At 46.4% G+C, this 24,220-nt stretch overlaps 2 protein-coding genes across 3 annotated transcripts in view; one reads left to right on the forward strand and one right to left on the reverse strand.

Moving 5' to 3' along the window:
- Window positions 1-14,978, forward strand: part of LOC311114303 (transcription factor A, mitochondrial-like) — a 35,181-nt gene extending 20,203 nt beyond the window's left edge. Inside the window, exons 7-8 of one of the 2 annotated variants that reach the window (XM_084189562.1) lie at window positions 1,831-2,085; window positions 14,892-14,978. In XM_084189562.1, the coding sequence (XP_084045688.1) occupies window positions 1,831-2,052 (222 nt within the window). In that variant the 3' untranslated portion in view covers window positions 2,053-2,085; window positions 14,892-14,978. Of the gene's footprint in view, window positions 1-1,830; window positions 2,704-14,891 lie in introns of those variants that run through there. The other variant, XM_084189561.1, reaches the window with a different exon arrangement.
- Window positions 2,863-18,566, reverse strand: LOC311114302 (DNA-directed RNA polymerase III subunit RPC4-like). Its single transcript, XM_084189560.1, has 8 exons — window positions 18,133-18,566; window positions 15,119-15,165; window positions 14,868-15,022; window positions 14,627-14,751; window positions 12,056-12,161; window positions 5,999-6,654; window positions 5,420-5,569; window positions 2,863-4,619 (listed from the first exon to the last, which is right to left on the reverse strand). The coding sequence occupies exons 1-8, from the start codon at window positions 18,301-18,303 to the stop codon at window positions 4,479-4,481; spliced, it is 1,551 nt and encodes a 516-aa protein (XP_084045686.1). The 5' UTR covers window positions 18,304-18,566; the 3' UTR covers window positions 2,863-4,478.
- Window positions 18,567-24,220: the final 5,654 nt, after the last annotated feature.

Consider the following 24,220-nt stretch of genomic DNA (forward strand, 5'->3'; position numbering starts at 1 on the left):
CTACTCTTCCTGGGGTTTATTATGGATCCCCATTAGTTCCTGCCAAGGCAGCAGCTACTCTTCCTGGGGTTTATTATGGATCCCCATTAGTTCCTGCCAAGGCAGCAGCTACTCTCCCTGGGGTTTATTATGGATCCCCATTAGTTCCTGCCAAGGCAGCAGCTACTCTCCCTGGGGTTTATTATGGATCCCCATTAGTTCCTGCCAAGGCAGCAGCTACTCTTCCTGGGGTTTATTATGGATCCCCATTAGTTCCTGCCAAGGCAGCAGCTACTCTTCCTGGGGTTTATTATGGATCCCCATTAGTTCCTGCCAAGGCAGCAGCTACTCTTCCTGGGGTTTATTATGGATCCCCATTAGTTCCTGCCAAGGCAGCAGCTACTCTTCCTGGGGTTTATTATGGATCCCCATTAGTTCCTGCCAAGGCAGCAGCTACTCTCCCTGGGGTTTATTATGGATCCCCATTAGTTCCTGCCAAGGCAGCAGCTACTCTTCCTGGGGTTTATTATGGATCCCCATTAGTTCCTGCCAAGGCAGCAGCTACTCTTCCTGGGGTTTATTATGGATCCCCATTAGTTCCTGCCAAGGCAGCAGCTACTCTTCCTGGGGTTTATTATGGATCCCCATTAGTTCCTGCCAAGGCAGCAGCTACTCTTCCTGGGGTTTATTATGGATCCCCATTAGTTCCTGCCAAGGCAGCAGCTACTCTCCCTGGGGTTTATTATGGATCCCCATTAGTTCCTGCCAAGGCAGCAGCTACTCTTCCTGGGGTTTATTATGGATCCCCATTAGTTCCTGCCAAGGCAGCAGCTACTCTTCCTGGGGTTTATTATGGATCCCCATTAGTTCCTGCCAAGGCAGCAGCTACTCTTCCTGGGGTTTATTATGGATCCCCATTAGTTCCTGCCAAGGCAGCAGCTACTCTTCCTGGGGTTTATTATGGATCCCCATTAGTTCCTGCCAAGGCAGCAGCTACTCTCCCTGGGGTTTATTATGGATCCCCATTAGTTCCTGCCAAGGCAGCAGCTACTCTCCCTGGGGTTTATTATGGATCCCCATTAGTTCCTGCCAAGGCAGCAGCTACTCTTCCTGGGGTTTATTATGGATCCCCATTAGTTCCTGCCAAGGCAGCAGCTACTCTTCCTGGGGTTTATTATGGATCCCCATTAGTTCCTGCCAAGGCAGCAGCTACTCTCCCTGGGGTTTATTATGGATCCCCATTAGTTCCTGCCAAGGCAGCAGCTACTCTTCCTGGGGTTTATTATGGATCCCCATTAGTTCCTGCCAAGGCAGCAGCTACTCTTCCTGGGGTTTATTATGGATCCTCATTAGTTCCTGCCAAGGCAGCAGCTACTCTTCCTGGGGTTTATTATGGATCCCCATTAGTTCCTGCCAAGGCAGCAGCTACTCTTCCTGGGGTTTATTATGGATCCCCATTAGTTCCTGCCAAGGCAGCAGCTACTCTTCCTGGGGTTTATTATGGATCCCCATTAGTTCCTGCCAAGGCAGCAGCTACTCTTCCTGGGGTTTATTATGGATCCCCATTAGTTCCTGCCAAGGCAGCAGCTACTCTTCCTGGGGTTTATTATGGATCCCCATTAGTTCCTGCCAAGGCAGCAGCTACTCTTCCTGGGGTCCAGCAAAATTAAGGCAGTTATACATTTTAAAAACATGAATACATTCATAACAGATTTCACAACATATTAAGTGTGTACCCTCTGGCCTCTACTCTACTACCACATATCAATAACACAAAATCCATGTGTGTGTATAGTGCGTATGTTATCGTATGTATGTACACAGCTGACTGACTGTGATGTTATGTTTCAGGTTTACATGCAGCTGGCGGAGGATGACAAGGTGCGCTATAAAAATGAGATAAAGTCCTGGGAGGAACACATGATGGATATCGGACGGGAGGACCTGATCAGACGGAAAGAGACCCGCAAGAAGAAAACCGCCACTAAAGGAGGCAAAAAGAAATCCAAAGTGAAAGTGGTGGAAACCAAAGCTGCAGGAGCGACTACAGCGAGGAGCAGGAAAAAGGCTTGAGTTGTTCTGGAGAGGAAGGGTTCTGTTAGAAAGGCAAGTTACCGTCCCAAATAAAAGTCATTTTGTTTCAGTTATCAGTTGTAAATAATCATAGTGTCCTATCAATGCTCGTAGCACCTCCAACTGTGAAAGAACCTTCAAGGCATCAGTCTGGGAAAGATCAGGAAACATTAACATTCTCAACTGACAGTTTCTGCAGAATTATGAGAATTGACTGTGCTTTATTGTAAACTATCATTAAAGCAGTGTTCTTTCTAGTATGAAAATATGAATTATGTTGAAGTTAAGTTCCTGTCATCAGGGCCACGTTCTGTATATGCTGTCTCTATACATGACATCCTGTACAGGCTAGTCTATACTAGATACAGGGCCAGGTTCTGTATATGCTGTCTCTATATGTGACATCCTGTACAGGCTAGTCTATACTAGATACAGGGCCACGTTCTGTATATGCTGTCTCTATATGTGACATCCTGTACAGGCTAGTCTATACTAGATATAGTCTTTAAGAGACTTGCCGGCTGAAGAACAAGACAGCGTTGACATACCAGTTACAAGTTACTTTGCTTGTAGAATGTATTAGTGTTTTCCTGCGTAAAAGTTGCCTCATGTTTTGTATCTAATCTTTTATTAAATAAACATTTACATACATTTTCAAAATAAATAACACTTCATATACACCATGTTTATACAGTGAAAACAAATTGGGGGGAAATCGACCAAGGTACATAAGAAACGCTGTATGATGAAAGTAAACTATGTACAATATCTACAGATTAATGCTCACATTTTATAATACAACTGTGTACAATATCTACACATTGATGCTCACATTTTATAATACAACTGTGTACAATATCTACACATTGATGCTGAAAAAGGTGAGTTAGAGATGTGCTGATTGGTGAGGTGATGGCTCCTGTAGCAGAGTTAGAGATGTGCTGATTGGTAAGGTGATGGCTCCTGTAGCAGAGTTAGAGATGTGCTGATTGGTAAGGTGATGGCTCCTGTAGCAGAGTTAGAGATGTGCTGATTGGTGAGGTGATGGCTCCTGTAGCAGGGTTAGAGATGTGCTGATTGGTAAGGTGATGGCTCCTGTAGCAGAGTTAGAGATGTGCTGATTGGTGAGGTGATGGCTCCTGTAGCAGAGTTAGAGATGTGCTGATTGGTGAGGTGATGGCTCCTGTAGCAGAGTTAGAGATGTGCTGATTGGTAAGGTGATGGCTCCTGTAGCAGAGTTAGAGATGTGCTGATTGGTAAGGTAATGGCTCCTGTAGCAGAGTTAGAGATGTGCTGATTGGTAAGGTGATGGCTCCTGTAGCAGAGTTAGAGATGTGCTGATTGGTGAGGTGATGGCTCCTGTAGCAGAGTTAGAGATGTGCTGATTGGTAAGGTGATGGCTCCTGTAGCAGAGTTAGAGATGTGCTGATTGGTGAGGTGATGGCTCCTGTAGCAGAGTTAGAGATGTGCTGATTGGTGAGGTGATGGCTCCTGTAGCAGAGTTAGAGATGTGCTGATTGGTAAGGTGATGGCTCCTGTAGCAGAGTTAGAGATGTGCTGATTGGTAAGGTGATGGCTCCTGTAGCAGAGTTAGAGATGTGCTGATTGGTAAGGTGATGGCTCCTGTAGCAGAGTTAGAGATGTGCTGATTGGTAAGGTGATGGCTCCTGTAGCAGAGTTAGAGATGTGCTGATTGGTGAGGTGATGGCTCCTGTAGCAGAGTTAGAGATGTGCTGATTGGTAAGGTGATGGCTCCTGTAGCAGAGTTAGAGATGTGCTGATTGGTGAGGTGATGGCTCCTGTAGCAGAGTTAGAGATGTGCTGATTGGTGAGGTGATGGCTCCTGTAGCAGAGTTAGAGATGTGCTGATTGGTAAGGTGATGGCTCCTGTAGCAGAGTTAGAGATGTGCTGATTGGTAAGGTAATGGCTCCTGTAGCAGAGTTAGAGATGTGCTGATTGGTAAGGTGATGGCTCCTGTAGCAGAGTTAGAGATGTGCTGATTGGTGAGGTGATGGCTCCTGTAGCAGAGTTAGAGATGTGCTGATTGGTAAGGTGATGGCTCCTGTAGCAGAGTTAGAGATGTGCTGATTGGTGAGGTGATGGCTCCTGTAGCAGAGTTAGAGATGTGCTGATTGGTGAGGTGATGGCTCCTGTAGCAGAGTTAGAGATGTGCTGATTGGTAAGGTGATGGCTCCTGTAGCAGAGTTAGAGATGTGCTGATTGGTAAGGTGATGGCTCCTGTAGCAGAGTTAGAGATGTGCTGATTGGTAAGGTGATGGCTCCTGTAGCAGAGTTAGAGATGTGCTGATTGGTAAGGTGATGGCTCCTGTAGCAGAGTTAGAGATGTGCTGATTGGTAAGGTGATGGCTCCTGTAGCAGAGTTAGAGATGTGCTGATTGGTGAGGTGATGGCTCCTGTAGCAGAGTTAGAGATGTGCTGATTGGTGAGGTGATGGCTCCTGTAGCAGAGCCTGGAAGTCTGGAGAGCAGACCAGCTTGTGCTTGACGTTCCCCAGGATCCTCATGTCTCCAGTCAGGCCCTCAGACAGACGCACAGACACCAGCTGCTGTGGGAGAAATAATACGTTAGTTTCCCCCCTAGGTGATTTAACCCCTTATTGTCTGAACCTAAACCATTATTGTCTGGACAGTGATAGAGGACTACGTGGTTCTTTAGGATGAAACAGGAGAACTAGACCGTTAGGGGAAGGCCTCTCCCTCTGAGATGTCCATAGTGATGTCTCCCAACACCCTCTAACCCTGTCCTGGGTAACTATTATATTAACCTACCTGTAGGAAGGGGAAGGCCTCTCCCTCTGAGATGTCCATAGTGATGTCTCCCAACACCATCTAACCCTGTCCTGGGTAACTATTATATTAACCTACCTGTAGGAAGGGGAAGGCCTCTCCCTCTGAGATGTCCATAGTGATGTCTCCCAACACCATCTAACCCTGTCCTGGGTAACTATTATATTAACCTACCTGTAGGAAGGGGAAGGCCTCTCCCTCTGAGATGTCCATAGTGATGTCTCCCAACACCATCTAACCCTGTCCTGGGTAACTATTATATTAACCTACCTGTAGGAAGGGGAAGGCCTCTCCCTCTTGAGATGTCCATAGTGATGTCTCCCAACACCATCTAACCCTGTCCTGGGTAACTATTATATTAACCTACCTGTAGGAAGGGGAAGGCCTCTCCCTCTGAGATGTCCATAGTGATGTCTCCCAACACCATCTAACCCTGTCCTGGGTAACTATTATATTAACCTACCTGTAGGAAGGGGAAGGCCTCTCCCTCTGAGATGTCCATAGTGATGTCTCCCAACACCATCTAACCCTGTCCTGGGTAACTATTATATTAACCTACCTGTAGGAAAGAGAAGGCGGCTCCCTCAGAGACGTCCATAGTGATGTCTCCCAGCAGCAGCTGCACCTTGCCAGACTTCCTGATCTGTAGTTTACCCAGAAACCCCTCTGTGAACTCTGACAGGACAGGAACGTCTTTACCAGCAGGGTCCTGAGGAAGAACATGGCCTTTAGGGTTGAGGTTAGGGTTAGGAGAACTCTTACCGGATTGGAACGCTATCTCCAGCAGGGTCCTGAGGAAGAACATGGCCTTTAGGGTTGAGGTTAGGGTTAGGAGAACTCTGACCGGATTGGAACGCTATCTCCAGCAGGGTCCTGAGGAAGAACATGGCCTTTAGGGTTGAGGTTAGGGTTAGGAGAACTCTGACCGGATTGGAACGCTATCTCCAGCAGGGTCCTGAGGAAGAACATGGCCTTTAGGGTTGAGGTTAGGGTTAGGAGAACTCTGACCGGATTGGAACGCTATCTCCAGCAGGGTCCTGAGGAGCAACATGGCCGTTTACTCAGATGGTTTTTTCATTCTCTGTTAGAATGAAGTGGCTGATAGAAAATAAGGAGAGAATATGTGGTCTTTACTCACTGGTGCTTTAATGTGAGAGGAGCGCTTGCCATCGGACTTGGAGTCTTTTTTAGCATTTTTCTCTGGGGCTATGATTGGCTGGCCGGGGGCTGTGGTTGGCTGGCTCGGGGCGGATGCTGTGGTTGGCTGGCCAGGGATAGTATCAGGTAGCTGGATGAACAGCAACTCTTCTGTCTCTGAAACCGTCAGCTGGTGGAAGAGCTCTGCTACAGAGGGCTGGTCTGGGCTCAGGACCCCCTGGCCTGGTCCGTACTGAAGGGTCTGGTCTGGGCTCAGGACCCCCTGGCCTGGTCCGTACTGAAGGGTCTGGTCTGGGCTCAGGACCCCCTGGCCTGGTCCGTACTGAGGGGGCTGGTCTGGGCTCAGGACCCCCTGGACTGGTCCGTACCGAGGGGTCTGGTCTGGGCTCAGGACCCCCTGGCCTGGTCCGTACTGAAGGGTCTGGTCTGGGCTCAGGACCCCCTGGCCTGGTCCGTACCGAAGGGGCTGGTCTGGGCTCAGGACCCCCTGGCCTGGTCCGTACTGAAGGGGCTGGTCTGGGCTCAGGACCCCCTGGCCTGGTCCGTACTGAAGGGGCTGGTCTGGGCTCAGGACCCCCTGGCCTGGTCCGTACTGAAGGGGCTGGTCTGGGCCAGTAGCAGCAGAGGCTCTGAACCCTGTAGGGCAACAAACACAGGACGATCAACTACCTGGGAACAAAGACACACATTTATCATGTATTTTATTTATTGAGTCTGTACACCTCCATATGTGCATGTCTAATGGTCTACATACTGTATTATGTGCATACAGTGCCTTCAGAAAGCATTCACACCCCTGGACTTATTCCTCATTTTGTTTTGTTACAGCCTGAATTTAAAATGGATTCAATTGAGATTGTCAAAGTGGAATTATGTTTGTAGAAATGAACAAATTAATTACAAATGGAAAAGCTGAAATGTCTTGAGTATTCAACCCCTTTGTTATGGCATGCCTAAATCAGTTCAGGAGTAAAAATTTGCTGACCAATGGACTTCCCCGTTGTCTCTGTACTGCTGTGCTGTTTGTTGCTACTTGGCTACCCGACAAACTCTCTTTTTACTGTTAACAGTTACATCAAACTCTGTATTTAACAAGTTTACCAACATCTTAGTTTTGTCTTCACTCAATGTTTTTCATAAAGCATCCGGGGTGAAAGCGTTTTATCTGGCATGGATCTGCAGGACCTCCTCCAGCCGAAAAAGCTAAGTAACATTATGCTTCTCATTGCAGCCGCTGTACTCTTAATATACAGGAGAATTATCGCCTTATGGTGAGGTTAGCTGTGTTGCAAACTCTGCTTCAGACGCAGTCGTTAGACAAGGGCAATGGAGGTGTAGGAAAGGATGATACAGCGTCTGTGCCACCAGTAAGTACAGGGAGTAGTGTTAATCCCCCACTGGGAGGGGTCAGAGACAATTACTCCACTCCAACTCATCTTTCTAGCTGATTTACACGCTGAAGCTCTGTTGCTCTTGGTGACCTCTGACTGTTTCATCCTAACATCGTTGGTGCCGACGTGGATAACAATATCCCTATACCATCTACACTCACCAGTTTTAGCCTCAGCCAGCACCATCTTCAGATTAGCCTTTATGTCGGTAGCACTGCCCCCTGGTAAACAGTGTATGATCACTGGAGGATTATTTTTAAGTCTAATATTGTGGATAATGGAGTCGCCAATGACTAGGGTTTTCAATTTGTCAGAGCTAATGGTGGGGAGGCTTCAGCGGCTCAGAACCCGTAACGGGTGGAGGAGAGACCTGGGAAGGCTCGGGCTCTGACTCAGACCCCGTAACGGGTGGAGGAGACACCTGGGAAGGCTCGGGCTCTGACTCAGACCCCGTAACGGGTGGAGGAGACACCTGGGAAGGCTCTGACTCAGACACCGTAACGGTTGGAGGAGACACCTGGGAAGGCTTGGCTCTGACTCAGACCCCGTAACGGGTGGAGGAGACACCTGGGAAGGCTTGGCTCTGACTCAGACCCCGTAACGGGTGGAGGAGACACCTGGGAAGGCTCTGACTCAGACACCGTAACGGGTGGAGGAGAGACCTGGGAAGGCTCGGGCTCTGACTCAGACCCCGTAACGGGTGGAGGAGACACCTGGGAAGGCTCTGACTCAGACCCCGTAACGGGTGGAGGAGACACCTGGGAAGGCTCTGACTCAGACCCCGTAACGGTTGGAGGAGACACCTGGGAAGGCTCGGGCTCTGACTCAGACCCCGTAACGGGTGGATGAGACACCTGGGAAGGCTCTGACTCAGACCCCGTAACGGGTGGAGGAGACACCTGGGAAGGCTCTGACTCAGACCCCGTAACGGGTGGAGGAGACACCTGGGAAGGCTCGGGCTCTGACTCAGACCCAGTAACGGGTGGAGGAGACATCTGGGAAGGCTCGGGCTCTGACTCAGACCCCGTAACGGGTGGAGGAGACACCTGGGAAGGCTCGGGCTCTGACTCAGACCCCGTAACGGGTGGAGGAGACACCTGGGAAGGCTCGGGCTCTGACTCAGACCCCGTAACGGGTGGAGGAGACACCTGGGAAGGCTCGGGCTCTGACTCAGACCCCGTAACGGGTGGATGAGACACCTGGGAAGGCTCTGACTCAGACCCCATAACGGGTGGAGGAGACACCTGGGAAGGCTCTGACTCAGACCCCGTAACGGGTGGAGGAGACACCTGGGAAGGCTCGGGCTCTGACTCAGACCCAGTAACGGGTGGAGGAGACATCTGGGAAGGCTCGGGCTCTGACTCAGACCCCGTAACGGGTGGAGGAGACACCTGGGAAGGCTCGGGCTCTGACTCAGACCCCGTAACGGGTGGAGGAGACACCTGGGAAGGCTCGGGCTCTGACTCAGACCCCGTAACGGGTGGAGGAGACACCTGGGAAGGCTCGGGCTCTGACTCAGACCCCGTAACGGGTGGAGGAGACACCTGGGAAGGCTCTGACTCAGACCCCGTAACGGGTGGAGGAGACACCTGGGAAGGCTCGGGCTCTGACTCAGACCCAGTAACGGGTGGAGGAGACATCTGGGAAGGCTCGGGCTCTGACTCAGACCCCGTAACGGGTGGAGGAGACACCTGGGAAGGCTCTGACTCAGACCCCGTAACGGGTGGAGGAGACACCTGGGAAGGCTCTGACTCAGACCCCGTAACGGGTGGAGGAGACACCTGGGAAGGCTCGGGCTCTGACTCAGACCCCGTAACGGGTGGAGGAGACACCTGGGAAGGCTCTGACTCAGACCCAGTAACGGGTGGAGGAGACACCTGGGAAGGCTCTGACTCAGACCCCGTAACGGGTGGAGGAGACACCTGGGAAGGCTCTGACTCAGACCCCGTAACGGGTGGAGGAGACACCTGGGAAGGCTCTGACTCAGACCCCGTAACGGGTGGAGGAGGCACCTGGGAAGGCTCGGGCTCTGACTCAGACCCCGTAACGGGTGGAGGAGACACCTGGGAAGGCTCGGGCTCTGACTCAGACCCAGTAACGGGTGGAGGAGACACCTGGGAAGGCTCGGGCTCAGACTCAGACCCCGTAACGGGTGGAGGAGACACCTGGGAAGGCTCTGACTCAGACCCCGTAACGGGTGGAGGAGACACCTGGGAAGGCTTGGGCTCTGACCCCGTAACGGGTGGAGGAGACACCTGGGAAGGCTCGGGCTCTGACTCAGACCCAGTAACGGGTGGAGGAGACATCTGGGAAGGCTCGGGCTCTGACTCAGACCCCGTAACGGGTGGAGGAGACACCTGGGAAGGCTCTGACTCAGACCCCGTAACGGGTGGAGGAGACACCTGGGAAGGCTCGGGTTCTGACTCAGACCCCGTAACGGGTGGAGGAGACACCTGGGAAGGCTCGGGCTCTGACTCAGACCCCGTAACGGGTGGAGGAGACACCTGGGAAGGCTCTGACTCAGACCCCGTAACGGGTGGAGGAGACACCTGGGAAGGCTCGGGCTCTGACTCAGACCCCGTAACGGGTGGAGGAGACACCTGGGAAGGCTCTGACTCAGACCCCGTAACGGGTGGAGGAGACACCTGGGAAGGCTCTGACTCAGACCCCGTAACGGGTGGAGGAGACACCTGGGAAGGCTCTGACTCAGACCCCGTAACGGTTGGAGGAGACACCTGGGAAGGCTCTGACTCAGACCCCGTAACGGGTGGAGGAGACACCTGGGAAGGCTCTGACTCAGACCCCGTAACGGTTGGAGGAGACACCTGGGAAGGCTCTGACTCAGACCCCGTAACGGGTGGAGGAGACACCTGGGAAGGCTCTGACTCAGACCCCGTAACGGGTGGAGGAGACACCTGGGAAGGCTCGGGCTCTCTCATCTTTTTAAGTGGGAGAACTTGCACAATTGGTGGCTGACTAAATACTTTTTTCCCCCACTGTACATCTGCATTGCTTGCTGTTTGAGGTTTTAGGCTGGGTTTCTGTATAGCACTTTGTGACATCTTCTGATGTAAAAAGGGCTTTATAAATAAAGTTGATTGATTGGACTCAGTGTAATAGTCTAATAGTGTTTAACATAATGTTTGAATGACTACCTCATCTCTGTACCCCACACATACAATTATCTGGAAGGTCCCTCAGTCGAGCAGTGAATTTCAAACACAGAGACCAAGGAGGTTTTCCAATGCCTCGTAAAGGACACAAATGTAAAAAGCAGACATTGAATATCTCTGAGCACGGTGAAGTTATTAATTACACTTTGGATGGTGTATCAATACACCCAGTCACTAAGATAAAGGCGTCCTTCCTAACTCAGTTGCCGGAGAGGAAGGAAACCGCTCAGGGATTTCACCATGAGGCCAATGGTGACTTTAAAACAGTGTAGTTACTCCACAATCCTAACCTAAATGACAGAGTGAAAAGAAGGAAGCCTGTACAGAATAAATATTCCTGTTTGCAATAAGGCACTAAAGTAAAACTGCAAAAAATGTGGCAAAGAAATTAACTTTATGTCCTGAATACAAAGCTTTATGTTTGGGGCAAATCCAACAGCACATCACTGAGTACCACTTCATATTTCCAAGCATGGTGGTGGCTGCATCATGTTATGGGGATGCTTGTCATCAGCAGGGATTAGGGATTTTTTTTTAATATATAAAAAGAAACAGAATAGAGCTAAGCACAAGCAAAATCCTAGACGAAAACCTGGTTCAGTCTGCTTTCCAACACAGTGGAAACCAAATTCACCTTTCAGCAGGACAATAACCTAAAACACAAGGCCAAATATACGCTGGAGTTGTTTACCAAGATGACATTGAATGTTCCTGAGTGGCCTAGTTACAGTTTTGAATTAACCCTCCTATTGTCCTAGGGTCAAAATGACCCGCCACTGTGTTGAACCAACTTTATTTAATTTGTTTATTTTTTGGATCATTTGTGAGAAGGAGGCAGTGATACTTTCTTTAAAGTCTCACTGCCTCCTTCTCACAAATGATCCCCAAAAAATAAAAAATTTATAAAGTTGGTTCAACACAGTGGCGGGTCATTTTGACCCTAGGACAACGGGAGGGTTAAGTCTGCTATGGCAAGACCTGAAAATGGTTGTCTTGCAATGATGGTGTCCTGTGTAGCTCAGTTGGTAGAGCATGGCGCTTGCATCGCCAGGGTTGTGAGTTTGATTCCCACGGGGGACCAGTACGAAAATGTATGCACTCACTATTGTAAGTCGCTCTGGATAAAGAGCGTCTGCTAAATGACTAAAATGTTTTTAAAAAAATGTAAAATGTAATCAACAACCAATTTGACAGAGCTTGAATAATATTTTTAAGAATAATGTGCAGTCCAGGTGTGAAAGCTCTTAGAGACTTACCCAGAAAGACTCACAGCTGTAATCGCTGCCAAAGGTGATTCTAACATGTATTGACTCAGGGGTGTGAATACTTATGTAAATGAGATATTTCTGTATTTAATTTTCGATACATTCGCAAAAAAATCTTAAAATGTTTTTCATCCATTTTGAATTCAGGCTGTAACACAACAAAAGTAATGGGGTATGAATACTTTCTGAAGGCACTGTATATACTTACATGGAGTTGTTATTGCCTCTGTTTTCAGGAAGTTGCTGGATTGATACAGTGGCAGTTGAATCGGCCTGTTCTTGGCATCATTTTTCAAACCAGGATCATCCAAAAACTACAATTAAAAAGAAAGTGTGTGGTTTAAAATGTCTGAATATATGTATTTCAACCAGGGGTTGGAACCGGTTCAGGGAAATAACAAAAAATGTATACGAACAGAATCAGAACCCGGAACGAAAGTGATCTATATTGTTCCGGAACAGAACTTAAACACATGGGAACCAGTTAATAACGTTATCCCTCTGTCAATCAGAAACTTCTTCCAGTGTCTGCCTGCCAGCTAAAAGCATGATTCAGAAGATTGGGGGGGGATTTCTAATTAGAGAAGAATGGATTCACTTTTTCAATGCTAGTTAGGGATACTATAGTTATCACATTTCACATTGGATTTATTAACTACAAAAAGGTAAGACATGATTTGAATTCTGGTGCCGCTCTGCACACACAAGCTTGTTAGCTAGCTAGCTTCTCTGGTCCAACGTTAAACCAACTCTGAAGTTCAAAGACATTCAAGGTTCCTCCAGAAGCCGCTCCTCCGTAGGTATAATTATGTGGGCCTAATTCAGATAATGCATGTCATCACAAGACGCCCAGCGTTTCAAGCCAAGCTGCCGCCTCCATCCTCTCTCACTCTCTCCCCACACGCAAAATGTCAGTTGCATCTCTCGCCCAACACTTGTCTTTCCATCCCGCGTTGTAAACAAGTCACTGAGCTATAGCTTGCTGCTCTATCTGCACTGCATGATGGGTGAAGTAGCTTTCAAAAGGAACAGAAAGGAACAATATAAACCGCTACTTTTGTTTTTGGTTCGAACCGGTTCAGAACTTTTATTTTGCTGGTCGGAACAGAAAGGAACGAAACAAACAAAAAAAATGGTTCCGTTCAGACTTCAGTTCCAAGCCCTGATTTCAACCACACAGCACCATGTTATAGCGACTTTAGGTTGACTAGTCATTAAGGCTGTTTTACTGTAGGTTGACTAGTCATTACGGCTGTTTTACTGTAGGTTGACTAGTCATTACGGCTGTTTTACTGTAGGTTGACTAGTCATTAAGGCTGTTTTACTGTAGGTTGACTAGTCATTAAGGCTGTTTTACTGTAGGTTGACTAGTCATTAAGGCTGTTTTACTGTAGGTTGACTAGTCATTACGGCTGTTTTACTGTAGGTTGACTAGTCATTACGGCTGTTTTACTGTAGGTTGACTAGTCATTACGGCTGTTTTACTGTAGGTTGACTAGTCATTACGGCTGTTTTACTGTAGGTTGACTAGTCATTAAGGCTGTTTTACTGTAGGTTGACTAGTCATTAAGGCTGTTTTACTGTAGGTTGACTAGTCATTCAGGCTGTGTGTTTTACTGTAGGTTGACTAGTCATTACGGCTGTTTTACTGTAGGTTGACTAGTCATTAAGGCTGTTTTACTGTAGGTTGACTAGTCATTACGGCTGTTTTACTGTAGGTTGACTAGTCATTACGGCTGTTTTACTGTAGGTTGACTAGTCATTCAGGCTGTGTGTTTTACTGTAGGTTGACTAGTCATTACGGCTGTTTTACTGTAGGTTGACTAGTCATTAAGGCTGTTTTACTGTAGGTTGACTAGTCATTACGGCTGTTTTACTGTAGGTTGACTAGTCATTACGGCTGTTTTACTGTAGGTTGACTAGTCATTCAGGCTGTGTGTTTTACTGTAGGTTGACTAGTCATTAAGGCTGTTTTACTGTAGGTTGACTAGTCATTACGGCTGTTTTACTGTAGGTTGACTAGTCATTACGGCTGTTTTACTGTAGGTTGACTAGTCATTACGGCTGTTTTACTGTAGGTTGACTAGTCATTAAGGCTGTTTTACTGTAGGTTGACTAGTCATTAAGGCTGTTTTACTGTAGGTTGACTAGTCATTAAGGCTGTTTTACTGTAGGTTGACTAGTCATTAAGGCTGTTTTACTGTAGGTTGACTAGTCATTACGGCTGTTTTACTGTAGGTTGACTAGTCATTAAGGCTGTTTTACTGTAGGTTGACTAGTCATTAAGGCTGTTTTACTGTAGGTTGACCAGTCATTAAGGCTGTTTTACTGTAGGTTGACTAGTCATTACGGCTGTTTTACTGTAGGTTGACTAGTCATTAAGGCTGTTTTACTGTAGGTTGACTAGTCATTAAGGCTGTTTTACTGTAGGTTGACCAGTCATTACGGCTGTTTTACTGTAGGTTGACTAGTCATTACGGCTGTTTTACTGTAGGTTGACTAGTCATTAAGGCTGTTTTACTGTAGGTTGACTAGTCATTACGGCTGTTTTACTGTAGGTTGACTAGTCATTACGGCTGTTTTACTGTAGGTTGACTAGTCATTACGGCTGTGTGTTTTCCTCTGTGTGTTTTACTCTGTGTGTTTTACTCTGTGTGTTTTCCTCTGTGTGTTTTCCTCTGTGTGTTTTCCTCTGTGTGTTTTCCTCTGTGTGTTTTCCTCTGTGTGTTTTCCTCTGTGTGTTTTCCTCTGTGTGTTTTCCTCTGTGTGTTTTCCTTACATCATCCCGTTGAAGCTTCTGTAACATGTCATTATCGTCTTCCTCTGAGGCGCGTCTCTCCTTCTTAAAACACTTGGCTCCAGGAGAGGATCCGCTGTCTCTCAGGTCGGTCCCTCGCCACCCCCCTGCTCAGAACAGAGGACAGGACACACTGGAATCAAGTGTTTCTAATGATCACAATAATAACCTATTGTTTTCCTGTTTGTTAAAGACAGCTTCTGGCAGAGAACGTCCAGTTCACCTGCTTTCCTTATTGTGCCTGCAGGACCCTGTTCAAAGATGGAGTGGGACTGAATGGTCTGAGGGGGGCGCTCTCTTCTCTCCACTCTGCTCTCCCTGGGCCTCTCCTCCCTCTCTCTTCTGTCCTTTGGTGCAACATGGGCCTCTTCCTTTAACCTGGGGGAAGGAGTTCAACATTAACATGAATTCATCTAAACGGTATCCTTGATAGTCTAATGGAATGTGTCTTCAATCAATACAGTCGACACTCACTCATCTTTACTCTTCCTCAGAGAATGGACATTGGGTACGAAGGTTTTCTGTAATAAAAATAGAAATTATTCATAATTTATACTATTTTGTCACTTCTGAATATCATGACTGTTTTGCTTAATGCTTGTGACAGGACTCTGGACACCTGTATATTTGCCTTTGTTCATCTCCCACTGTTTCCATTTACACTGTAGACTGGTTATTTAGTGCTACTGATGTAACCGGTGTGAAATGGCTAGCTAGTTAGTGGTGCTAGTGTAACCGGTGTGAAATGGCTAGCTAGTTAGCGGTGCGCGCTAGTAGCGTTTCAATCGGTGACGTCACTCAGCGGTGCGCACTAGTAGCGTTTCAATCGGTGACGTCACTCGCTCTGAGACCTTGAAGTAGTTGTTTCCCTTTGCTCTGCAAGAGCCGCGGCTTTTGTGGAGCGACGGGTAACGGTGCTTTGAGGGTGACAGTTGTCGATGTGTGCAGAGGGTCCCTGGTTCAAGCCCAGGTAGGGGCGAGGAGAGGGACGGAAGCAACACTGTTACCCTGGCAATAGTGGTGAGGACGAGGAGTCTACCGTGTCCGGAAGAGACTTCCACCACAGCGCTTGTAACGCCAGGGTAGTGGGTTCGATCCCCGGAACCACCCATTCACAAAACAAAAAAAACAAAAAAACAAATGTGCACGCATGACTGTAAGTCGCTTTGGATAAAAGCGTCTGCTAAATGGCATATTATATATTATTATTATATTATTCCTTTTCTGGATTCAGGTTCACTCAGACATCGTTTTAAGCTTTTACTATTGACAGTTACAGCTGATTTCGGAATAGGAATCGATTCGCTCTCCTTAAATATTTCTCATTCGATATATTCCTTTCAGTCTCTCTGAATTGTTTAATCAAACCTTTCCCTGCCAGCTCCTGATATCAGGGCATAAAAACTACTATATGTCCTGAAATAGCCTAGTGTGAATGTGCGCCCAGCTATATCGTGCCTGAGCTTGTTTTCCCTGGCTAAACTAGCTGTGTTAGTTTTCGTCCTCGTTGTCAAACTTCATATACTGCACCCTCAACTTCAAAACTCCTTTGCTAGTTATACAATCATGTAACTAAGAAATTCGCTGGAAAGAAACTTAAATGACTTATTGTTTTGTTTAACAGTCATGACTGGTTTGAGCTATATGTCGTGTCGTGAGACAACTGCGGCGGAGGAGGATATCATTGCTACTTAACCCGGATCCAAGGTCAGTTTTGAGATCCAGCGACGTCATTGGCGTAGGGTTTGATGGACGTTTCTGATTGGTCTCGGAACTGTGACAACGGGCAGCCTCCCCCGCTTGGCTCGATGGGATATGTAGTGATTTTGCCAACACAGCCAGATATGTACACAGTCTTGCACCCTTAACCTTTTATAAACTGACTATCGTATTTGTTGATTAAATCAGACTTTATTAATATAATGACTAATCCAGAAATGTCACAAGTTAATTGACACTAGAAAACCCGAGAAAATAGCAACTCTACAGTGCGCCCAATGGCTACAATGAATGGCTAAATTACTTCTGGACATGAAGGAAGAATCCACGGAGCTCCTCCTCCTCACCAAGTCATAGAGAATGATAGAGGCCTCTAGTGGCCAAAGGGCCGTTTAGCAAAGATTTTTATAACTCGAGATAAAGCAGCCCGTCGTTTCAAACGGGAACAAATGAGTCCTAGTGGGCAGAACAAGCAAGGTGGTGAGCAGAGCCAAGCACGAGCTAGCGAGATCCTATTGGTGCGTTCTGACATGCATATGCATATTTCTGTTAGGGAACGCCTACTCTGTGATGTGCAATAACTCAAATCACCTTTGCACTCCTAAACAACGCACATTTTTTTTAAACGTTGGAAAAGGGTAAAGTCTACAAAACTTAGTCCACTCTGTAACATATTCATTGTTCTTTTGGGAACAGAAAATTGTATTGAGATCAAACGTTTAATAGATGAGAAAATTAGCAGAATGTCGGCCAAAATCCATCTGGTTCAGTCTTTATTAATTAATTAATAATTTAATTAGTCTTCTCCCACTGCTGGCCAATGGGCTTCCTCATTACCATATTTGGTAGTGAGTGGAAACGCCAAGCGGATGCTTCACATTTATACATGGGGTGAAATATCTGTCTCATTGTTCTATCTGTGGTGTCAGCGTGGGCAGCGCCATTGAGGGCTTCCACCATTTTAATGTATTCAACTGGGTGGGACTTCCAGCTTCATTGGCTGATCCCCTCCTGCTGATCCTGTTGAAGTCATGTTCAACTGGGTCATCAGGAGGGTTCAGCCAATCGTGAAGAAGAACATTTACATTTCAGTGGCCCCCCTCTTGATGGTGGAGATAATATATTTATTTTTTTAAGTTCATTTCCTGCAATTCTACACATTTTGCCATAACTTTTGCCATGTTAACGATATCCGAGTAATAGTGACTAACAAAATCAACGGGGGCTCACTGGAGGTGGAGGCCCCTGGTCACGTGCCCTGCGTGCCCGGTCGGTATTCGGCTAGTGTAACCGGTGTGAAATGGCTAGCTAGTTAGCGGTGCGCGCTAGTAGCATTTCAATCGGTGATGTCACTCGCTCTGAGACCTTGAAGTAGTTGTTTCCCTTTGCTCTGCAAGGGCCGCGGCTTTTGTGGAGCGACGGGTAACGGTGCTTCAAGGGTGACTGTTGTCGGGGGTGCAGAGGGTCCCTGGTTCGAGCCCAGGTAGGGGCGAGGAGAGGGACGGAAGCAAAACTGTTACACTATGATCACTACAAGTTTAGATAGTCTAGCCAGCTAACTTATCAATCTAACTTTTTTATCTAACATGGCAAATTTAGTGGGGGGGTGGGGCCCCTTAGCAGCCTGGGGCCCTAAGCAACCGCTTATTTCGCTTATGACTGGAGCAGGGCCCTGATGGCACAGATACAAAGATGAGTCCTCTATCTATCTCTATGGGTAGAGTACATAGTCTGTGATATACAGTATGACCGTTCCCATTTGGTATCACCTTTTTGAACCCGCCCAGAGTCAGGTCCCGGGACCGCAGGGACGTCAGTCTGCCGTGAGGAGGGGGAGAGTTCAGCACCGTCCGACGAGGTAACCCACAGCCAGCTACATTTGGTCGGGTGATACCGGAGTAGGCAGCCATAAAGTCCGTGTTGCTGCTTGGATCAGTCATTCTGCTGATCACCGGCTGGAACGGACGGCTTTGTGACCATACAGTATTAAGGGGATGTAGGCTGTTGAAGGCTATACTAAACCTACACTCTCTCTTCGATGGGGTAGCCTACAAATGAAATGGCAGCATGACTCCGATTTGGAAGAAACAATAATTGAACCGAATTCCTATTTCTTCTTCATCACGCTGTCCAATAGCCTAATAAACAGGCCTATGATATGTGCATTAAGAATAGGCCCGCTTAGTGTGAAGTTGGAGAGTGCAGGTGTCCCCTCCGGAAACACGGATATCGGTATTAACGCAACACTCTGCTATTATACTGTAAGCCTCCAGGAGCTGTAGCCTCCATCTTGTCCGTAATGTCTGGCCACATCTGACCAAAAACAGCGACTGAACAGCAGCATATCTACAATACAAATCCAGCAGTCTACCCTGGAAAGAATATTGGAGGTGTTGCATCCAAGCAGGCCTTTGTAGAAAGCAGTTGGCTACATCCTTGATACAAAGTAACTTACTACCTGATCAAGTGAGCAAGTCTTCAGGAAACACAACCGAGATTCCACTCGCTCTAGCCTTGTTCCTACTCCTCTAGGATACTTGACGGTAGATGCTCTAGCCCAGTTCCTACTCCTCTAGGATACTTGGCGATAGATATTCTAGCCCAGTTCCTACTCCTCTAGGATACTTGACGGTAGATGCTCTAGCCCAGTTCCTACTCCTCTAGGATACTTGGCGATAGATATTCTAGCCCAGTTCCTACTCCTCTAGGATACTTGACGGTAGATGCTCTAGCCTTGTTCCTACTCCTCTAGGATACTTGGCGATAGATATTCTAGCCCAGTTCCTACTCCTCTAGGATACTTGGCGATAGATATTCTAGCCCAGTTCCTACTCCTCTAGGATACTTGACGATAGATGGTAATCGCTCATTCGGTTCCCCGAGTTAATCACATCAGCACCGTTTCTTCTGCTTTGTGTTGTTACGTCTTCAGATGATTCCATGATCTGAACACAAGGTGGCGGTGTTGATTCGGTCTGAGAAGGATAACCGGATTGTCCAAGGTGGTGGTGTTGATTCGGTCTGAGAAGGATAACCGGATTGTCGCCTGATATAATAGAACCCCTGTTGTTTTTGTTCCAGTTCATTATTCTTATTATTATTTAGATTTTTCTGCCGTTTTGGTGAAAAAAAAAGCAATTTCCCGTGAGATGATAAAGCCCAGGAATGGGCAACATAGCAACGTGGTAAAGGACAAAGGGCCACACCCTCTCATGCAATACTATGCCAATTGGCCACATGGTGGCGCTATAACAAGCAATTGAATATGCTCACTTTTAAAGGTCAGCCCCCGCAGTCATGAAATTTGGTCCATAGGTCCCTCTCCTCACAAGGAACACATTTTCCTCAAGAACCCATAAAGTCCGGCTTGATGGATTTTCTGGCATTTAGAATTTTGTGAAAATCCCTTAAAACTCTACTCCTCTAGCACTGATTGACCGATCTGCAGCTAGCGACTGGAACGAGCTGCAAAAAACACTGAAACTGGACAGTTTTATCTCCATCTCTACATTCAAAGACTCAATCATGGACACTCTTACTGCCAGTTGTGGCTGCTTCACGTGATGTATTGTTGTCTCTACCTTCTTGCCCTTTGTGCTGTTGTCTGCCCAATAATGTTTGTACCATGTTTTGTGCTGCTACCATGTTGTGTTGCTACCATGTTGTTTTCATGTTGTGTTGCTACCATGCTGTGTTGTTGTCTTAGGTCTCTCTTTATGTAGTGTTGTGGTGTCTCTCTTTATGTAGTGTTGTGGTGTCTCTCTTTATGTAGTGTTGTGGTGTCTCTCTTTATGTAGTGTTGTGGTGTCTCTTTACATTTTAGTCATTTAGCAGACGCTCTTATCCAGAGCGACTTACAGGAGCAATTAGGGTTAAGTGCCTTGCTTAAGGGCACATCGACAGATTTTTCACCTAGTCGGCTCAGGGATTAGAACCAGCGACCTTTCGGTTACTGGCACAACGCTCTTACCCACTAAGCTACCTGCCGCCCTATGTAGTGTTGTGGCGTCTCTCTTTATGTAGTGTTGTGGCGTCTCTCTTTATGTAGTGTTGTGGTGTCTCTCTTTATGTAGTGTTGTGGTGTCTCTCTTTATGTAGTGTTGTGGTGTCTCTCTTTATGTAGTGTTGTGGCGTCTCTCTTTATGTAGTGTTGTGGTGTCTCTCTTTATGTAGTGTTGTGGTGTCTCTCTTTATGTAGTGTTGTGGCGTCTCTCTTTATGTAGTGTTGTGGCGTCTCTCTTTATGTAGTGTTGTGGTGTCTCTCTTTATGTAGTGTTGTGGCGTCTCTCTTTATGTAGTGTTGTGGTGTCTCTTTATGTAGTGTTGTGGTGTCTCTCTTTATGTAGTGTTGTGGTGTCTCTCTTTATGTAGTGTTGTGGTGTCTCTTTATGTAGTGTTGTGGCGTCTCTCTTTATGTAGTGTTGTGGCGTCTCTCTTTATGTAGTGTTGTGGTGTCTCTCTTTATGTAGTGTTGTGGTGTCTCTCTTTATGTAGTGTTGTGGTGTCTCTCTTTATGTAGTGTTGTGGCGTCTCTCTTTATGTAGTGTTGTGGTGTCTCTCTTTATGTAGTGTTGTGGTGTCTCTCTTTATGTAGTGTTGTGGCGTCTCTCTTTATGTAGTGTTGTGGCGTCTCTCTTTATGTAGTGTTGTGGTGTCTCTCTTTATGTAGTGTTGTGGTGTCTCTCTTTATGTAGTGTTGTGGCGTCTCTCTTTATGTAGTGTTGTGGCGTCTCTCTTTATGTAGTGTTGTGGTGTCTCTCTTTATGTAGTGTTGTGGCGTCTCTCTTTATGTAGTGTTGTGGTGTCTCTTTATGTAGTGTTGTGGTGTCTCTCTTTATGTAGTGTTGTGGTGTCTCTCTTTATGTAGTGTTGTGGTGTCTCTTTATGTAGTGTTGTGGCGTCTCTCTTTATGTAGTGTTGTGGCGTCTCTCTTTATGTAGTGTTGTGGTGTCTCTCTTTATGTAGTGTTGTGGTGTCTCTCTTTATGTAGTGTTGTGGCGTCTCTCTTTATGTAGTGTTGTGGTGTCTCTCTTTATGTAGTGTTGTGGTGTCTCTCTTTATGTAGTGTTGTGGCGTCTCTCTTTATGTAGTGTTGTGGCGTCTCTCTTTATGTAGTGTTGTGGTGTCTCTCTTTATGTAGTGTTGTGGTGTATCTCTTTATGTAGTGTTGTGGTGTCTCTCTTTATGTAGTGTTGTGGCGTCTCTCTTTATGTAGTGTTGTGGTGTCTCTCTTTATGTAGTGTTGTGGTGTCTCTCTTTATGTAGTGTTGTGGCGTCTCTCTTTATGTAGTGTTGTGGCGTCTCTCTTTATGTAGTGTTGTGGTGTCTCTCTTTATGTAGTGTTGTGGCGTCTCTCTTTATGTAGTGTTGTGGTGTCTCTTTATGTAGTGTTGTGGTGTCTCTCTTTATGTAGTGTTGTGGTGTCTCTCTTTATGTAGTGTTGTGGTGTCTCTTTATGTAGTGTTGTGGCGTCTCTCTTTATGTAGTGTTGTGGCGTCTCTCTTTATGTAGTGTTGTGGTGTCTCTCTTTATGTAGTGTTGTGGTGTCTCTCTTTATGTAGTGTTGTGGCGTCTCTCTTTATGTAGTGTTGTGGCGTCTCTCTTTATGTAGTGTTGTGGCGTCTCTCTTTATGTAGTGTTGTGGTGTCTCTTTATGTAGTGTTGTGGTGTCTCTCTTTATGTAGTGTTGTGGCGTCTCTCTTTATGTAGTGTTGTGGTGTCTCTCTTTATGTAGTGTTGTGGTGTCTCTCTTTATGTAGTGTTGTGGCGTCTCTCTTTATGTAGTGTTGTGGCGTCTCTCTTTATGTAGTGTTGTGGTGTCTCTCTTTATGTAGTGTTGTGGCGTCTCTCTTTATGTAGTGTTGTGGTGTCTCTTTATGTAGTGTTGTGGTGTCTCTCTTTAAGTAGTGTTGTGGTGTCTCTCTTTATGTAGTGTTGTGGTGTCTCTTTATGTAGTGTTGTGGCGTCTCTCTTTATGTAGTGTTGTGGCGTCTCTCTTTATGTAGTGTTGTGGTGTCTCTCTTTATGTAGTGTTGTGGCGTCTCTCTTTATGTAGTGTTGTGGCGTCTCTCTTTATGTAGTGTTGTGGCGTCTCTCTTTATGTAGTGTTGTGGCGTCTCTCTTTATGTAGTGTTGTGGCGTCTCTCTTTATGTAGTGTTGTGGCGTCTCTCTTTATGTAGTGTTGTGGTGTCTCTCTTTATGTAGTGTTGTGGTGTCTCTCTTTATGTAGTGTTGTGGTGTCTCTCTTTATGTAGTGTTGTGGTGTCTCTCTTTATGTAGTGTTGTGGCGTCTCTCTTTATGTAGTGTTGTGGCGTCTCTCTTTATGTAGTGTTGTGGCGTCTCTCTTTATGTAGTGTTGTGGCGTCTCACTTTATGTAGTGTTGTGGCGTCTCTCTTTATGTAGTGTTGTGGCGTCTCTCTTTATGTAGTGTTGTGGTGTCTCTCTTTATGTAGTGTTGTGGTGTCTCTCTTTATGTAGTGTTGTGGTGTCTCTCTTTATGTAGTGTTGTGGTGTCTCTCTTTATGTAGTGTTGTGGTGTCTCTCTTTATGTAGTGTTGTGGTGTCTCTCTTTATGTAGTGTTGTGGTGTCTCTCTTTATGTGGTGTTGTGGTGTCTCTTTATGTAGTGTTGTGGTGTCTCTCTTTATGTAGTGTTGTGGTGTCTCTCTTTATGTGGTGTTGTGGTGTCTCTTTATGTAGTGTTGTGGCGTCTCTCTTTATGTAGTGTTGTGGCGTCTCTCTTTATGTAGTGTTGTGGTGTCTCTCTTTATGTAGTGTTGTGGTGTCTCTCTTTATGTAGTGTTGTGGCGTCTCTCTTTATGTAGTGTTGTGGTGTCTCTCTTTATGTAGTGTTGTGGTGTCTCTCTTTATGTAGTGTTGTGGTGTCTCTTTATGTAGTGTTGTGGCGTCTCTCTTTATGTAGTGTTGTGGCGTCTCTCTTTATGTAGTGTTGTGGCGTCTCTCTTTATGTAGTGTTGTGGCGTCTCTCTTTATGTAGTGTTGTGGCGTCTCTCTTTATGTAGTGTTGTGGCGTCTCTCTTTATGTAGTGTTGTGGTGTCTCTCTTTATGTAGTGTTGTGGTGTCTCTTTATGTAGTGTTGTGGCGTCTCTCTTTATGTAGTGTTGTGGCGTCTCTCTTTATGTAGTGTTGTGGCGTCTCTCTTTATGTAGTGTTGTGGTGTCTCTCTTTATGTAGTGTTGTGGCGTCTCTCTTTATGTAGTGTTGTGGCGTCTCTCTTTATGTAGTGTTGTGGCGTCTCTCTTTATGTAGTGTTGTGGCGTCTCTCTTTATGTAGTGTTGTGGCGTCTCTCTTTATGTAGTGTTGTGGTGTCTCTCTTTATGTAGTGTTGTGGTGTCTCTTTATGTAGTGTTGTGGCGTCTCTCTTTATGTAGTGTTGTGGCGTCTCTCTTTATGTAGTGTTGTGGTGTCTCTCTTTATGTAGTGTTGTGGTGTCTCTCTTTATGTAGTGTTGTGGCGTCTCTCTTTATGTAGTGTTGTGGCGTCTCTCTTTATGTAGTGTTGTGGCGTCTCTCTTTATGTAGTGTTGTGGCGTCTCTCTTTATGTAGTGTTGTGGCGTCTCTCTTTATGTAGTGTTGTGGCGTCTCTCTTTATGTAGTGTTGTGGTGTCTCTCTTTATGTAGTGTTGTGGTGTCTCTCTTTATGTAGTGTTGTGGTGTCTCTCTTTATGTAGTGTTGTGGCGTCTTTTTATGTAGTGTTGTGGCGTCTCTCTTTATGTAGTGTTGTGGCGTCTCTCTTTATGTAGTGTTGTGGCGTCTCTCTTTATGTAGTGTTGTGGCGTCTCTCTTTATGTAGTGTTGTGGCGTCTCTCTTTATGTAGTGTTGTGGTGTCTC

This window comes from Coregonus lavaretus, assembly GCF_964263955.1.
Source record: "Coregonus lavaretus genome assembly, contig: HAP1_SCAFFOLD_1002, whole genome shotgun sequence".
In the NCBI taxonomy this organism is placed as follows: domain Eukaryota; kingdom Metazoa; phylum Chordata; class Actinopteri; order Salmoniformes; family Salmonidae; genus Coregonus; species Coregonus lavaretus.